Source organism: Phyllobates terribilis, unplaced genomic scaffold (assembly GCF_046119375.1).
Source record: "Phyllobates terribilis strain yellow unplaced genomic scaffold, ASM4611937v1 Scaffold_25__1_contigs__length_18738178, whole genome shotgun sequence".
Lineage (NCBI taxonomy): Eukaryota > Metazoa > Chordata > Amphibia > Anura > Dendrobatidae > Phyllobates > Phyllobates terribilis.
In genome coordinates this window covers 2056796-2074931 of record NW_027362785.1, presented here as the reverse complement: position 1 = coordinate 2074931, position 18136 = coordinate 2056796, and the positions used below count along the sequence as shown (strand labels likewise).

At 51.9% G+C, this 18136-nt stretch overlaps 1 protein-coding gene across 2 annotated transcripts in view; it reads right to left on the bottom strand.

Moving 5' to 3' along the window:
• DNAH9 (dynein axonemal heavy chain 9) overlaps nt 1–18136 on the bottom strand; it is a 430601-nt gene that overhangs the window by 270873 nt on the left and 141592 nt on the right. For both annotated transcript variants that reach the window (XM_073660252.1, XM_073660251.1), the window contains 11 exons: nt 16195–16351; nt 16015–16119; nt 15228–15385; nt 14981–15119; nt 12389–12676; nt 8997–9207; nt 8530–8657; nt 8062–8170; nt 7732–7879; nt 6034–6208; nt 410–583 (listed from right to left, as the gene is read on the bottom strand). In XM_073660252.1, coding sequence (XP_073516353.1) covers nt 410–583; nt 6034–6208; nt 7732–7879; nt 8062–8170; nt 8530–8657; nt 8997–9207; nt 12389–12676; nt 14981–15119; nt 15228–15385; nt 16015–16119; nt 16195–16351 — 1792 coding nt within the window. The remainder of the gene's footprint in view (nt 1–409; nt 584–6033; nt 6209–7731; nt 7880–8061; nt 8171–8529; nt 8658–8996; nt 9208–12388; nt 12677–14980; nt 15120–15227; nt 15386–16014; nt 16120–16194; nt 16352–18136) is intronic.

Genomic DNA, 18136 nt, shown 5'->3' with positions numbered 1-18136 from the left:
AGGTGAGGGAACACTTCTTACATCCTGGACCGAAAGGCCGAGGACACGGTCACCAAACCTTCCATTACACGGTGACGTCACATACAGCGGAGGCCGCAGTGGTACAGGACGGGCACTCGCCTCATTGGCGCCATCTCTGGCATTTTGCTTTTTTTTGTTAAAGCAGATGCCAATCAGTGCTGCGACTGCAGCTTTGGATGCGACTGGAGTAAACATTGGGAATAGACCTTTAGTCACTTGATTCCTTGTAAAGTGGAGATCTCATACTGCAGTCACATCCAGAGCTGCACTCACACTTCGCTCTCGACCTGTGTACGCTGCATTACAGTGATGGCAGAGTCCAGATGTGAGCGCAGCTCTGGCTGTGAATGGAGACACTTCATACATGTACATTGTGTAGGGCACAGACCTGGAGGGGCATGTCTGGATCAAACTCGAACTTAGGGATGAGCTTAGACCAAAGCTCAAACTTCTTGGTCTCCGGGTCGATGTAATAGTCGAAGACGGTGCCCTGCGAGGGGAACTTGATGGTCTTGAATTCTGTGATCCACCATTTACTGAACTCCACTCTGTAGTCAATGAGCTGAGGAAGAAAGGGAACGATCACACGGTAATCAGTGTACATGAAGTGTCACCACGGACCGCACACCGGGGACCCTCCGTATATCGGGAACACACCACAGGAGCCGCCATATACCGGGAACACCCCGCAGGAGCCACTGTATACCGAGAACACCCCGCAGGAGCCACTGTATACCGAGAACACCCCGCAGGAACCACCGCATACCGGGAACACCCCACAGGATCCGCCGTATACCGGGAACACCCCGCAGGATTCGCCGTACACCGGGAACACCCCACAGGAGCCACTGTATACCGAGAGCACCCCACAGGAGCCACTGTATACCGAGAACACCCCACAGGAGCCGCCGTATACCGGGAACACCCCGCAGGATTCGCCGTACACCGGGAACACCCCACAGGAGCCACTGTATACCGAGAACACCCCGCAGGAGCCACCGCATACCGGGAACACCCCACAGGATCCGCCGTATACCGGGAACACCCCGCAGGATTCGCCGTACACCGGGAACACCCCACAGGATCCGCCGTATACCTGGAACACCCCACAGGAGCCACTGTATACCGAGAGCCCCCCACAGGAGCCACTGTATACCGAGAACACCACACAGGAGCCACTGTATACAGAGAACACCCCAGAGGAGCCGACTTATACCGGGAGCACCCCACAGGAGCCGATGTATACCGGGAACACCCCAGAGGAGCCGACTTATACCGGGAACACCCCACAGGAGCCGCTGTATACCGGGAACACCCCACACGAGCCACTGTATACAGGGAACACCTCACAGGAGCCGATGTATACCGGGAACACCCCACAGGAGCCACCATATACCGGGAACACCCCACAGGACCAACTGTATACTGGGAACACCTCCCAAGACCCACCGTATACTGAGAGCTCCCCACACGAGCCGCCGTATACCGGGAACAGCTCACAGGACCTGCCATATACTGGGAAAACCACACAGGACCCTCCGTATACCGGGAACACCCCGCAGGATTCGCCGTACACCGGGAACACCCCACAGGAGCCACTGTATACCGAGAGCACCCCACAGGAGCCACTGTATACCGAGAACACCCCACAGGAGCCGCCGTATACCGGGAACACCCCGCAGGATTCGCCGTACACCGGGAACACCCCACAGGAGCCACTGTATACCGAGAACACCCCGCAGGAGCCACCGCATACCGGGAACACCCCACAGGATCCGCCGTATACCGGGAACACCCCGCAGGATTCGCCGTACACCGGGAACACCCCACAGGATCCGCCGTATACCGGGAACACCCCACAGGAGCCACTGTATACCGAGAGCCCCCCACAGGAGCCACTGTATACCGAGAACACCACACAGGAGCCACTGTATACAGAGAACACCCCAGAGGAGCCGACTTATACCGGGAGCACCCCACAGGAGCCGATGTATACCGGGAACACCCCAGAGGAGCCGACTTATACCGGGAACACCCCACAGGAGCCGCTGTATACCGGGAACACCCCACACGAGCCACTGTATACAGGGAACACCTCACAGGAGCCGATGTATACCGGGAACACCCCACAGGAGCCACCATATACCGGGAACACCCCACAGGACCAACTGTATACTGGGAACACCTCCCAAGACCCACCGTATACTGAGAGCTCCCCACACGAGCCGCCGTATACCGGGAACAGCTCACAGGACCTGCCATATACTGGGAAAACCACACAGGACCCTCCGTATACCGGGAACACCCCGCAGGATTCGCCGTACACCGGGAACACCCCACAGGAGCCACTGTATACCGAGAGCACCCCACAGGAGCCACTGTATACCGAGAACACCCCACAGGAGCCGCCGTATACCGGGAACACCCCGCAGGATTCGCCGTACACCGGGAACACCCCACAGGAGCCACTGTATACCGAGAACACCCCGCAGGAGCCACCGCATACCGGGAACACCCTACAGGATCCGCCGTATACCGGGAACACCCCGCAGGATTCGCCGTACACCGGGAACACCCCACAGGATCCGCCGTATACCGGGAACACCCCACAGGAGCCACTGTATACCGAGAGCCCCCCACAGGAGCCACTGTATACCGAGAACACCACACAGGAGCCACTGTATACAGAGAACACCCCAGAGGAGCCGACTTATACTGGGAACACCCCACAGGAGCCGATGTATACCGGGAACACCCCAGAGGAGCCGACTTATACCGGGAACACCCCACAGGAGCCGCTGTATACCGGGAACACCCCACACGAGCCACTGTATACAGGGAACACCTCACAGGAGCCGATGTATACCGGGAACACCCCACAGGAGCCACCATATACCGGGAACACCCCACAGGACCAACTGTATACTGGGAACACCTCCCAAGACCCACCGTATACTGAGAGCACCCCACACGAGCCGCCGTATACCGGGAACAGCTCACAGGACCTGCCATATACTGGGAAAACCACATAGGACCCTCCGTATACAGGGAACACCCCGCAGGAGCCGACATATATTGGGAACACCCCACAGGAGTCGCCGTATATCGGGAACACCCCACAGGACCTGCTGTATACCGTGATGACCTGCAGCTACAGTCAGAGGGGTATTCCCTTTTAAACAAGAGGACTGGTTTGGACACAGATTTAGTAATGCACCTTCTTTTCTGATCCTTCATCCAGGTGTTATAGAGCTGCTGTTTTAGGTTATATCCGTCCTTGACACCGATAGCAGCTGGGGCGCCGCCGGTCCGATAGCGGGACTAATATAACGCTATTTGCAGAAGCCGCTTTCTAACTTGTTTTTTTTCTTCATCCTTTTTACAAGAAAAGCCCTGACATTTGCAAGCTTCTTAATATCGATTTAATGGTTTGGAGATTAAAACTTAACACGCAGAATAGAAATGAGTGACCTTAGGCCGATCTGCAGGGAGGACCCAGAGCCGGGAAGAATCATGTTCTCATTCAGTGAGTGATCCCAGGTGAGCGGGGGAAGGGAGAGAGCAGCTAAACTGCTGCTAAACTAGGGCCTCATTCACACTGCACTCCCTGCACTGATCTGTCCCTTTAAGAAGACGCTAGAAGGAGAGCAGTGTTACTCCAGCCCGACTGAAAATTATGTCTTGTTCTCACATCTGCCTCCTCCGCATTCACTTCCCTCCCCCCAGTAATCCCATTATCAGTATCGCCTCGGCATCGTTCGGGACGGCCGCTGGATTAACATTGTGTTCGAGGGCAAAATAGAAACACTGAACACGAGTTACTATAATCCCCATCATCTTTCTATATTGTGAGAAGCCGATGATCTCATGTCCGGACTGGCGCTCGTCGCCGCGCAGATCAGATTAGAGCGAGTCGTAAAACGAGAGACAGAGGCGGAAGACAATGGGATTAATGGCGGAAAACGAGCAAAAACGACGGCGGAGAAAGAGGATTAATACGGTACATACACAAGACAGGAAAAGTGGTACTGAGCAGTTTGTATACAATGCCTTGAAAAAGTCTTCATACCCTGTTAACGTTTCAGCCACACATAGCGTTTTGCATTTAGTCCTACATTTAGCCTAAAAACGCCATCCCCAACCGTCATACATGGTGGTAGCAGCATCCTGCCATGGGGAGGCTTTTCTTCAGCAGGGGCAGGGAAGCTGGTCAGAGGAGATGGGAAGATGGATGACGCTAAATACAGGGCAATCCTGGAGGAAAACCTGTTATAGGCTGCAAAAGACTTAAGACTGGGGCGTAGGTTCACCTTCCAGCAGGACAACGACCCTAAACATCCTGCCAGAGATACAATGGAGGGTTTAGATCAAAGCATACTCATGTGTGTGAACGGCCCTTTTCCTTTACACGTCACAGATATTTGTTACTTTGTGTTGGTTTCACATAAAATCAAAATAAAATACATTTAAGTTTGTGGGTGTAACGTGAAATAAAGTGGAAACGTTCAAGGGGTAGTAATATTTTTTCAAGGCAGGGTATATATATTGTCAGGGAAATATTAAGGTCAGGAAAATGTTCTTCCATATTTGCCTGACATAGATGTTCACCCCCCTCCCTTATTCCCCTTCTGCTCAGCACAAAAGCCCCAATTAACACACGCCTGAGAAATAGCTTACACAAACAAATGCCAGCCAAGGAGTGTTATAACTTCATTTAGAAGCAAGCATCTTGTTCCAGAAAGAGGCAGGGGGTAATTACTGGCAGGGTTGCACTAATTCGCATGTAACTGGAAAAGTTGCTTTCCCAAGCTTCAAAGAGAGTTTAACAGAAATTTCCAGCCACGCCAACTCCGAAATGAAATATGAAATATTGAGTTCCATACGTCCGACAGTAACAGGTGACCTGATTTAGTGACCAAATCAGCCCAGGAATGTGCATGTAGTTTTCCAGGGCTGTAAGCAAAATCAGGGAGCTGTAGCGCAAAAAAAACAGAATAGCTGACTGCAACTATGCGATGTGTGGTCTCTAACTAAAGATAAAATCATAAGGGAAAAAATGGCGTCGTTTGCAAGCTTCTGCGATCAACGAGCGATGAGTTATCGCAAAAGTTAGCGTTTTTAATTAAAATGTACAGGCTAGAGACCGGCCCACATGATGTCACCACAACAGGCGTGTGGCCAGAGCTCCCCTTAGGTATAAGAGAACCCATGGACAGTACAGACTCACTCATTGCCAGGGGAAAATAAGAACTATAAGCAACAGGTCCTGTTCGATAACATCATAATCAACTGGGAAGCCCCTCCACCCATACTGAGTCGTCGCAGTGAACTTTATAGTGTAAGTTTCACCTTTTTATCCTGTTTATTTTATGTAACTGCTTATGTAATTTTAATGTCTCCTTTGTAACATCCTTGTATATATTTTTTTTAAACATTGCCTCCCTTTTGGATTAAATATAAAATGTAATAGTTCTGTTTCTTTTGTTCTGTAATCGTTCCCTTTCCCGAAGCCATATACGCTACCAAAACGCAGGCGTCCGGCCAGGCCTGTATTATAATTCAAATTCGGCCGGTGGTGGCAGAGAATAATAATAATTGGGCTGCCGTGAAGCTGACAGTGACAGTACGGAAGGCGTAAACACGGATTCCAGGCTTTGGAACCCAGAGGTGTGACGCCATACTCTCACTGGTCGCTTGCCAATATCCACGTATCGAGTAGTCCGGATAGCGCGCTCGCGATTCCGGACAAAATACTGACAGCGTGACGGTACGGTGAGATACTGAGTGATCTCCCCGGTGTCATCCCTCTCTGTGTGATGATCCCTGACATATATCTTCATCATTGTTTCTCTATAATGGTTATTACTGATTATTTTTGAGACATAACAGAACTTCTGGGATGGCCTGGAGGGTGGGACGGAGCAATGAGACGAGGGCACCAGTAATTGAACACACAATTCTTCACCAGCCTCTCTTGTAATGTAAAATAATGAGGTTGAGCGCCCCCTATACCTGATCCTGGAACATGGCTCCTCCGAAGGCCCAGACTGCGGCAAACACGAAGTACAGCTCGTACAGCTCCTTGGGGCTGTCCGAGGGTGTATTTTCTTTTGTCAGGAGACACTCCAGCAGGTAACACAACATCTGGACCATGCTCTGCTCCGGGATCGGAATGATCTTCTTGAATCTAGTGGGAACAGAAAGATTGGAAATGCAAAAAAATATAAAATAAATGAAAAAAAGTCCAATGTCAACTCTGACCTCAGCTCCAGCCCCAAACAAATTACCGGCTAGAAGCCCCCTGTGCCCTCAAGCCCAGTATAAGAAATGACCATTCACCATACGAAACTACAGCACACCTCACAGCCCATCCTCGAGGACCCACAGCACAGCCTCAAGAGCATACAGCCCGTCCTCAGGAGGCCACAGCCCATCCTCAAGAGCCCACATATCATCCTCAAGAGCCCCCAATCTGGCCTCAAGAGCCCACAGCCCATCTTCGAGAGCCCACAGCCCATCTTCAAGAGCCCACAGCTCATCATCGAGAGCCCACAGCTCATCCTCGAGAGCCTACAGCCCAGCCTCGAGAGCCCACAGCCGACCCTCTAGAGCCCACAGTCCATCCTCTATAGCCCACAGCTCATCCTCAAGAGCCTACAGCCCAGCCTCGAGAGTCCACAGCCCACCCTCTAGAGCCCACAGTCCATCCTCTATAGCCCACAGCTCATCCTCGAGAACCCACAGCCCATCTTCGAGAGCCCACAGCTCATGGTCGAGAGCCAACAGCTCATCCTCGAGAACCCACAGCTCATCGTCGAGAGCCACAGCTTATCCTCGAGAGGCCACAGCCCACCCTCTAGAGCCCATGGTCCATCCTCTATAGCCTACAGCTCATCCTCGAGAACCCACAGCTCAACGTCGAGAGCCACAGCTTATCCTCGAGAGCCCACAGCTCAGCATCGAGTGCCTACAGCCTTGCCTCAGGAGCCCGCATCCATAACAAAGCGTCGAGCTCACAGCAAAGCCTCGCACGCCTAAAGCGCCCACAAGCGACCCCACACCCTCTCATGCCCACATGCAGCCCCTCTTGTATTGCTACACAACCAGGTTGCGTTGGGATAGGAGCGAGGTGACAACTAGGGTGCGCACTGATGCAAGTAGAAAAATTTTGAATTTTCAATGACTTGGAAAGAAAAACCAGGGCGACTGAAGGACACGTGGTCTGTGATTATTTGCAGAGTTCCTCAGTTTAGCATAAGAGACTCAGACGAGGAGCGATCATCCCGGGCTGCTCCGACTGCGTCATCGGAGGAGTGGAATAAACAGATGCTCCGTCCTCGTCTGTACAGAAATGCATTGAAGCTATAATCCGCATATGTCGCTGCCGCCTGAGAGCAGGTATCCGTGTTCTCAGATCTGATGTGCGGATACAATCGGCGAGGACATGAAACACGGAAAAGTGGCGAAGCCCGACCAAAAGTTCTGTGATGTGCGATCAATGGAGAAATAAGAAGTGACTTTTCATCAGTGCTAAATAGAAGAGGCGGAGGGGCTCCGCTGGGACCCCGTGTGACGTATGGATCTATAGGGGGTATATGAGGAGAGCAGAGCCGGTCAGCTCCACAGGGGCACAGCGCGCAGCCCCTTCTGCAGCCATCAGCACCCCCAGATTATGCCGAGGACCTTTCCAGCACCTCTCGGTGACATTACCTGGTTCTCAGCGTGTCCAGGCACACCGGCAGATACTTGTCAAACAGGATGGTCAGGTTGGCTCTCTCGGACTGGACCTCCCGCTTGTCTATCCAGCTGGTGACTGGTGGGTTCCAGCCCAGGTCGGCCGGGTTGATGTACAGGATCCCTGTAGAGGCAGACGGATGGGTCACAGTGGACCAATATGCTCATGTGCGGTAATATTTCCGCTTTTTGCAGGATCTGTTCTCGGCCTCTATGGTTGTATTCACTGATGGTAGAACTTAGAAAATCCTCTATAGATGTCTCTACCTTACCCATAGTTGTCCTGGTGGCCGGGTGAGACCTCACCTGCTCTGGAGACGGTGGCCGGGGTGGCCGTCCTCAGGTGACTGATCTCAAACACCAGCCGCATGGTCGGATTTAGAGGGATTCGCTCATTACTGGCCAGAGTTAATACCTGACGACAAAACAGGAGGACGTCTCTTACAACAGGGTGACGGCAACTCTGGGGGACACATTTTCCCATTAATTGCCTGGTTGCTGTTGGCAGGGACAGGACTAAAGGAGCCCCTCTGTCAGCGCTGCAATCTACAATGATATTGGCGCATAAATGGTTAATCGGAACTTTCTCTGGTCATTAGTGCTGGAGGGTGGCTGTCAATCACAGCGGTGGGCACAGTTTTTACCATCACATACATGCAGTTTCCCACAGAGGGTGGTGTGAATAAGTTGCGGGGGTCACAGCTTTGCTCTCAGATGTTGTGGGGTCCACAGAAGCTGTGCAGTTGGCTAGCGGCCGTCATCCCCGTCACGTACCTTATTATCATCCATGACGGTGTTCAAGGACTCGATCCACATGGGATCGATATCTCCATCCAGCACGATCCACTTGGGCCCGTCGTGTGTGATGTTGGCCAGTTCACGCATGATTGAGGAGAACAGACCTGCGACACACACAGAATATTAATGGCGGCCTCCAGGGCCGGACTCCCCGGCCTCGTCTGCTTCTTATTCTGCAGGACGTGGAATCTCAGCCCCACCTTCTGTCCTCTGCCCCCAATCATCTCTGGTCTTCCATTACTGAGCCCATTGGTGACATCTCGGGTTGTGTAAGGGGATATTCTGTACTCCCCTCACCCACACTGACACAAATGTCCAAGGGTCTCCATTCCTGGAGCTTGGACAGGTGTATCTGCCAGGTCAGTGGAGATCCTGGAGCACTGGGGGGTCCTCGGACCCCTACTCTACTAATCCGCTGCCCCTAGGAAGCATGGCGATGTTACCGTCTTTCCACTCGCGGGTGGCCGGATTGATGATGCCGAACAGCTCGTCGTTGGTGACAGCTTTGGGGTTGAGGTCGGTCCACACAGGTCGCCTCTTCATGATATGGTAGGTCTTGTTCAGGGACTTCAGCACCTGAGATTTCCCCGTCCCGGCATTGCCCACGATGAAGACGGAGTGACGGACGGCCAGCAGCTCCTCCAGCTGGACCACCTAAAGGGAACACGTGAAGGGGGTTACATCCGCCCAGACACAACTGTTACTGTACAGTCTGATATGTCAAGGAACCTTCCTGGCTCTCGTGTCATCACCCTTTATGAGCGATCAGTTCCTTTTCATCATCTTTCTGCCAGAACTATAAGTGCTAGGCCTTCCTTACCATTACTACCCAGCGAGCATTGCTTCTACCATTGTCCAATTGTCTACCTGCCCCGAACAGAAAGACATTGAAAGTTGCCTCTCCCGTTTTCCTGAATGCAGTTTTGACAGATATTAGAGCAGAGACAAAGACACGCCCACACTTCCTGTTCAAAGACCCGCCCACACTTCCTGTTAAAAGACCCGCCCAGACTTCCTGTTAAAAGACACACCCACACTTCCTGGAGAGACAAACTTGCTGCAGGAACAAAGACTAGCCTCCATTTCCTGCTACGACAAAAACCTGCCCCCACTTCTTGTAAAGATGAAGACCCGCCCATACTTCCTGTATGAAGATAAAGACCCGCCCACACTTCCTGTAAAAAGATAAAGACCCGCCCACACTTCCTGTATGAAGATAAAGACCCGCCCACACTTCCTGTAGAAAGATAAAGACTCGCTCACACTTCCTGTATGAAGATAATGACCCGCCTACACTTCCTGTAGAATGACAAAGACTCGCCCACACTTCCTGTAGACAGATAAACACCCACGCACAATTCCTGTAGACAAAGACCCGCCTACAATAACCTGTAGACAGATAAAGACAAGCCTCACTTCCTGTAGACAGATAAAGACCCGCCTACACTTCCTGTAGACAGATAAAGACTCGCCTACACTTCCTGTAGACAGATAAAGACCCGCCTACACTTCCTGTAGACAGATAAAGACCCGCCTACACTTCCTGTAGACAGATAAAGACCCGCCTACACTTCCTGTAGACAGATAAAGACCCACCCACACTTCCTATAGACAGATAAAGACCCACCCACACTTCCTGTAGACAGATAAAGACCCACCCACACTTCCTGTAGACAGATAAAGACCCGCCTACACTTCCTGTAGACAGATAAAGACCCACCCACACTTCCTGTAGACAGATAAAGACCCACCCACACTTCCTGTAGACAGATAAAGACCCACCCACACTTTCTGTAGACAGATAAAGACCCACCCACACTTTCTGTAGACAGATAAAGACCCACCCACACTTCCTGTAGACAAAGACCCACCCACACTTCCTGTAGACAGATAAAGACCCACGCACAATTCCTGTAGACAAAGACCCGCCAACACTTCCTGTAGACAGATAAAGACCCGCCCACACTTCCTGTAGACAGATAAAGACCCACCCACACTTCCTGTAGACAGATAAAGACCCGCCTACACTTCCTGTAGACTGATAAACACCCACGCACACTTCCTGTAGACAGATAAATACCCACGCACACTTCCTGTAGACAAATACCCACGCACACTTCCTGTAGAATGACAAAGACCCACCTACACTTCCTGTAGACAGATAAACACCCACGCACACTTCCTGTAGAATGACAAAGACCCGCCCACACTTCCTGTAAACAGAAAAACACCCACGCACACTTCCTGTAGATAGATAAAGACCCGCCTACACTTCCTGTAGACAGATAAAGACTCGCCCACACTTCCTGTAGACAGATAAACACCCAAGCACAATTCCTGTAGACAAAGACCCGCCTACAATAACCTGTAGACAGATAAAGACAAGCCTCACTTCCTGTAGACAGATAAAGACCCGCCTACACTTCCTGTAGACAGATAAAGACTCGCCTACACTTCCTGTAGACAGATAAAGACCCGCCTACACTTCCTGTAGACAGATAAAGACCCGCCTACACTTCCTGTAGACAAAGACCCGCCTACACTTCCTGTAGACAGATAAAGACCCACCCACACTTCCTATAGACAGATAAAGACCCACCCACACTTCCTGTAGACAGATAAAGACCCACCCACACTTCCTGTAGACAGATAAAGACCCACCCACACTTCCTGTAGACAGATAAAGACCCGCCTACACTTCCTGTAGACAGATAAAGACCCACCCACACTTCCTGTAGACAGATAAAGACCCACCCACACTTCCTGTAGACAGATAAAGACCCACCCACACTTCCTGTAGACAAAGACCCACCCACACTTCCTGTAGACAGATAAAGACCCACCCACACTTTCTGTAGACAGATAAAGACCCACCCACACTTCCTGTAGACAGATAAAGACCCACCCACACTTCCTGTAGACAAAGACCCACCCACACTTCCTGTAGACAGATAAAGACCCACGCACAATTCCTGTAGACAAAGACCCGCCAACACTTCCTGTAGACAGATAAAGACCCGCCCACACTTCCTGTAGACAGATAAAGACCCACCCACACTTCCTGTAGACAGATAAAGACCCACCCACACTTCCTGTAGACAGATAAAGACCCACCCACACTTCCTGTAGACAGATAAAGACCCGCCTACACTTCCTGTAGACTGATAAACACCCACGCACACTTCCTGTAGACAGATAAATACCCACGCACACTTCCTGTAGACAAATACCCACGCACACTTCCTGTAGAATGACAAAGACCCACCTACACTTCCTGTAGACAGATAAACACCCACGCACACTTCCTGTAGAATGACAAAGACCCGCCTACACTTCCTGTAAACAGATAAACACCCACGCACACTTCCTGTAGACAGATAAAGACCCGCCTACACTTCCTGTAGACAGATAAACACCCACGCACACTTCCTGTAGACAGATAAACACCCACGCACACTTCCTGTAGACAGATAAAGACCCGCCTACACTTCCTGTAGACCGATAAAGACCCACCCACACTTCCTGTAGACAGATAAAGACCCGCCTACACTTCCTGTAGACAGATAAACACCCACGCACACTTCCTGTAGACAGATAAACACCCACGCACACTTCCTGTAGACAGATAAAGACCCGCCTACACTTCCTGTAGTCCGTCTCAGCGGCCACATATTATATTCGACAACGGGCAGAGGACAGAAGATGACACAATGGCAGTTACCTGGTGTCCAGCACTTTGGAGGAAGTTTTTGAGCATAAATCATGATTTTGGGTAGTTTGCTGGTTCTTGCATTTGACCCTATAGTGATTACACACACAACTACAGGGCTTTTACCTTCAGTATAAAGTTGTCCTCCGCCTGCAATTTCAGGTCCAGAACCGCCTGTTTTACGAACGTCTCAAAGTCCATATCTCTCTTCCGGGGCACATCCAGCGCGGGGAAGAGATCTCCGATGAGCCCCATGAACACCGGCATGTCGTCAGTGACAATCTTGGGAATGTTGAAGTCACGCAAAGCTCTCATGAGGACCTGGTCCTCCGGGCGGCCGGGGTCTCCTCTCTTTAGGGACCCCGCAACCACCAACACAGACTTGATAGCTCTCAGACCCCAGTCATAGTGGTCCTGTATGGGGAGATATTAGAAAAATGCAACAGATATAATATAGAGCACAAGGGAGGAAAACAGCGTCTTAAAGGGATTTCCGTAGTTTTAGGGGGGTTTTCTCCAACTTAGGGGGCAACTCATCGAGCACTTTAGGCCGTGTTTCTTGAGACTTAAAGGCGTACATTTTTGCATAAGGAAAACAGGACAGAAAGCAGAATTCTTCAGGAGACTGAAGTGAGTGACCAGGATGGCACCGGCGGGCGGAGGGTTAAGCCGGCGGAGCTGCGATCATTATTTCCTCCGCACTTTAGCCACGAGTAGAAACGTTTTCCACTTCAGACGACCTTTCGTTGCCAACGCTCGTGCGCTGCGTTCCATCATTGGGACCTTTTATCGTACAGGAGCGGCAGGAGCGGACGCTTCACTGAGCCGCGGAGCGGAGGATGGATTGTTCTGCTCCGTTGCTAAATGACAATGTCGCTCTGCGGCCCGACACGTCGGGATTGATACCGTGACCTTTATGTAGCAGAGAAAAGATCAGCAAAGTTACCGATTCAGCATTAAAGTACGGAGGAACCGTCTGACCGACAGCGTGCCGGGTAATGACTGATATCAAGAGCAATCCGACAGGCTCAGCATTACACGAAGGACGCAGCGGAGAAGAGCGGAGCCGAAATCAGGAGCAGCCGATATGTGTGAAATGGGGGCACAAATACAATAAGCCCAAAACAGAGCCAGGTACGTGGGTAATATCCTGTATTATACCCCAGAGCTGCACTCACTATTCTGCTGGTGCAGTCACTGTGTATATACATTACATTACTGATCCTGAGTTACATCCTGTATTATCCTCCAGAGCTTCACTCACTATTCTGCTGGTGCAGTCACTGTGTACATACAGTACATTACTGATCCTGAGTTACATCCTGTATTATACTCCAGAGCTGCACTCACTATTCTGCTGGTGCAGTCACTGTGTACATACATTACATTACTGATCCTGAGTTACATCCTGTATTATACTCCAGAGCTGCACTCACTATTCTGCTGGTGCAGTCACTGTGTACATACATTACATTACTGATCCTGAGTTACATCCTGTATTATACCCCAGAGCTGCACTCACTATTCTGCTGGTGCAGTCACTGTGTACATACATTACATTACTGATCCTGAGTTACATCCTGTATTATACTCCAGAGCTGCACTCACTATTCTGCTGGTGCAGTCACTGTGTACATACATTACATTACTGATCCTGAGTTACATCCTGTATTATACTCCAGAGCTGCACTCACTATTCTGCTGGTGCAGTCACTGTGTACATACATTACATTACTGATCCTGAGTTACATCCTGTATTATACTCCAGAGCTGCACTCACTATTCTGCTGGTGCAGTCACTGTGTACATACATTACATTACTGATCCCGAGTTACATCCTGTATTATACCCCAGAGCTGCACTCACTATTCTGCTGGTGCAGTCACTGTGTACATACATTACATTACTGATCCTGAGTCACATCCTGTATTATACTCGAGAGCTGCACTCACTATTCTGCTGGTGCAGTCACTGTGTACATACATTACATTACTGATCCTGAGTTACCTCCTGTATTATACCCCAGAGCTGCACTCACTATTCTGCTGGTGCAGTCACTGTGTACATACATTACATTACTGATCCTGAGTTACATCCTGTATTATACCCCAGAGCTGCACTCACTATTCTGCTGGTGCAGTCACTGTGTACATACATTACATTACTGATCCTGAGTTACATCCTGTATTATACTCCAGAGCTGCACTCACTATTCTGCTGGTGCAGTCACTGTGTACATACATTACATTACTGATCCTAAGTTACCTCCTGTATTATACTCCAGAGCTGCACTCACTATTCTGCTGGTGCAGTCACTGTGTACATACATTACATTACTGATCCTGAGTTACCTCCTGTATTATACTCCAGAGCTGCAGTCACTATTCTGCTGGTGCAGTCACTGTGTACATACATTACATTACTGATCCTGAGTTACCTCCTGTATTATACTCCAGAGCTGCACTCACTATTCTGCTGGTGCAGTCACTGTGTACATACATTACATTACTGATCCTGAGTTACATCCTGTATTATACTCCAGAGCTGCACTCACTATTCTGCTGGTGCAGTCATTGTGTACATACATTACATTACTGATCCTGAGTTACATCCTGTATTATACTCCAGAGCTGCAGTCACTATTCTGCAGGACACGCCCCTGATGCCCCCGTACACAGGGTGAGGCTCCCATGCAGTGGGTCGGAGTGGATGATGTACCTGCTTGGACAGGAGCTCCTTGCACAGCTGGTACAGGGTGATAAACTTCCGGGCGAGCAGCCGGGCGTCAATGAATCCTTCCGCCACCAACATAATCTCACAGATGAGCTCAAAATCCGGGACCACCATAGCGCAGGGTCTGCGGGAGGGAAGCGGAGGGTTTACGGTCAGTGACGTGATTGACTCTTACAATCGCAGACCTTGCCGCCATGATGTCTCATTGTACAGTGTACGGGACATTTCCTACCTGAACAGCGCCTTCAGGTTCTCGGGCAGCTCGGTGCGGCCGGCGTAGCCCGGATTCATGGTGATGAAGATCCCCACGGAGGGGATAAGGTTGATCTCTTCTCCTAGAAAGTTGAACCTCTTCTTCTTGTCCCTGATGGCGTCTTGTATGCACTTCACCTGTCGATGAGAATGTAGAGGATCGAAGTCGGACATGAATCTTGTCACCAGGCATCACCGACATTACTGGGGCATCCGATGAGAGTAGTAGTCCTCAGGGGCTCGCCCCAAGAATCCACCACAGGCCTGAAGTCTATAAAACTGTCCTCTCCATCAAGAGAAAATAGGACCACCACAATGACAGGCGGGTTACCCATCTGCTCACCTGCACTGTGACCACCACAAGGACAGGCGGGTTACCCCTCCGCTCACCTGCACTGTGACCACCACAAGGACAGGCGAGTTACCCCTCCGCTCACCTGCACTGTGACCACCACAAGGACAGGCGGGATACCCCTCCGCTCACCTGCACTGTGACCACCACAAGGACAGGCGGGATACCCCTCCGCTCACCTGCACTGTGACCACCACAAGGACAGGCGGGATACCCCTCCGCTCACCTGCACTGTGACCACCACAAGGACAGGCGGGATACCCCTCCGCTCACCTGCACTGTGACCACCACAAGGACAGGCGGGATACCCCTCCGCTCACCTGCACTGTGACCACCACAAGGACAGGCGGGATACCCCTCCGCTCACCTGCACTGTGACCACCACAAGGACAGGCGGGATACCCCTCCCGCTCACCTGCACGGCGACCACAGACAACACCTCCACTGAGATTCGGTTGAACTCATCGAAGCAGCCCCAGGCCCCCGTCTGTGAGAGACCCTTGTAGATGTTTCCACAGGACTGAAAGATAAGGAGGATAGTCAGTGACCACTCGTGGGCCGGGGTCCACACCTAGGCAGCGCCCGGACTCTCTACCTTGTAGTCCATCTGTTCGGAGCAGTTGAAGACATAAACCATGATGCCAAGCGCTCGGCCCAAGTCTTTAGTGGTTTCTGTCTTTCCAGTACCAGCGGGTCCAGCGGGGGCTCCACTCATTGTGAGATGAAGAGACTGGGTCAGAGTAATGTAACATCTGCAAAGCACAAGGTGACAGAAAGGCTCTGGGGACCCGGTGACACACAAGATGACCGACCGTGCAGGTATGTGCAGATAGAGCCTCATGAGGTCAGGGTTTCTCTTCTACATCCCCAGAATAGCTCCACATGAGGTCAGGGGTCATTTTCTCCCATATCCCATGGACAGCTCCTCATGAGGTCAGGAATCCTCTTCTCTCACATCCTCTGGACAGCTCCTCACGTGGCCGTGGGCTCCTCTTCTCCCACATCCCCTGGACAGCTCCTCATGTGGTTGGGGCCCTCTTCTCTCACATCCCCTGGACAGCTCCTCATGAGGTTGGGGCCCTCTTCTCTCACATCCCCTGGACAGCTCCTCATGAGGTTGCACTCCTCTCCTCCCACATTCCCTGGATAGCTCCTCATGAGGTAGCGCCCTCTTCTCCCACATTCCCTGGACAGCTCCTCATGTGGTTGGGGCCCTCTTCTCTCACATCCCCTGGACAGCTCCTCATGAGGTTGCACTCCTCTCCTCCCACATTCCCTGGATAGCTCCTCATGAGGTAGCGCCCTCTTCTCCCACATTCCCTGGACAGCTCCTCATGTGGTTGGGGCCCTCTTCTCTCACATCCCCTGGACAGCTCCTCATGTGGTTGCACTCCTCTCCTCCCACAGTCCCTGGATAGCTCCTCATGAGGTTGCGCCCCTCTTCTCCCACATCCCCTGGACAGCTCCTCATGTGGTTGCACTCCTCTTCTCCCACATCCCCTGGACAGCTCCTCATGTGGTTGCACTCCTCTCCTCCCACATTCCCTGGACAGCTCCTCATGAGGTTGCGCCCCTCTTCTCCCATATCCCCTGGACAGCTCCTCATGTGGTTGGGGCCCTATTTTCTCAGATACCCTAGACAGCTCCCCATGTGGTCAGGGCCCCTCTTTTCCCTCATCCTCTGGACAGCTCCTCATGAGGTTGCGCCCCTCTCCTCCCACATCCCCTGGACAGCTCCTCATGTGGTCGTGGGCCCCTCTTCTCCCACATCCCCTGGACAGCTCCTCATGAGGTTGCGCCCCTCTCCTCCCACATCCCCTGGACAGCTCCTCATGTGGTCGTGGGCCCCTCTTCTCCCACATCTCCTGGACAGTTCCTCATGTGGTTGGGCCCCTCTCCTCCCACATCCCCTGGACAGCTCCTCATGTGGTCAGGGCCCCTCTCCTCCCACATCCCCTGGACAGCTCCTCATGTGGTCAGGGCCCCTCTTCTCCCACATTCCCTGGACAGCTCCTCATGAGGTTGCGCCCCTCTCCTCCCACATTCCATGGACATCTCCTCATGTAGTCATGGCCCCTCTCCTCCCACATCCCCTGGACAGCTCCTCATGTGGTCAGGGCCCCTCTTCTCCCACATCCCCTGGACAGCTCCTCATGTGGTCGTTGGCTCTCTCCTCCCACATCCACAGGACAGCTCCTCATGTGGTCGTTGGCTCTCTCCTCCCACATCCACAGGACAGCTCCCAGCAATTCATGTGGTGGTCATGGGCCCTCTCCTTCCACATCCCCTGGATAGCTCTTCGTGTGGTCATGGGCTTTCTCCTCCCACATCCCCAGGACAGCTACTCATGTGGTTGTGGGCTCTCTCCTCCCACATCCCCAGGACAGCTCCCAGCTCCTCATGAGGTTGTGGCCCTCTCCTCCCACATCCCCTGGACAGCTCCTCATATGGTCGTGGACCCTCTTCTCCTTCATCCCCTGGACAGCTCCTCATGTTTTCGGGGGCCCTCTCCTCCCATATCCCCTGGACAGCTCCTC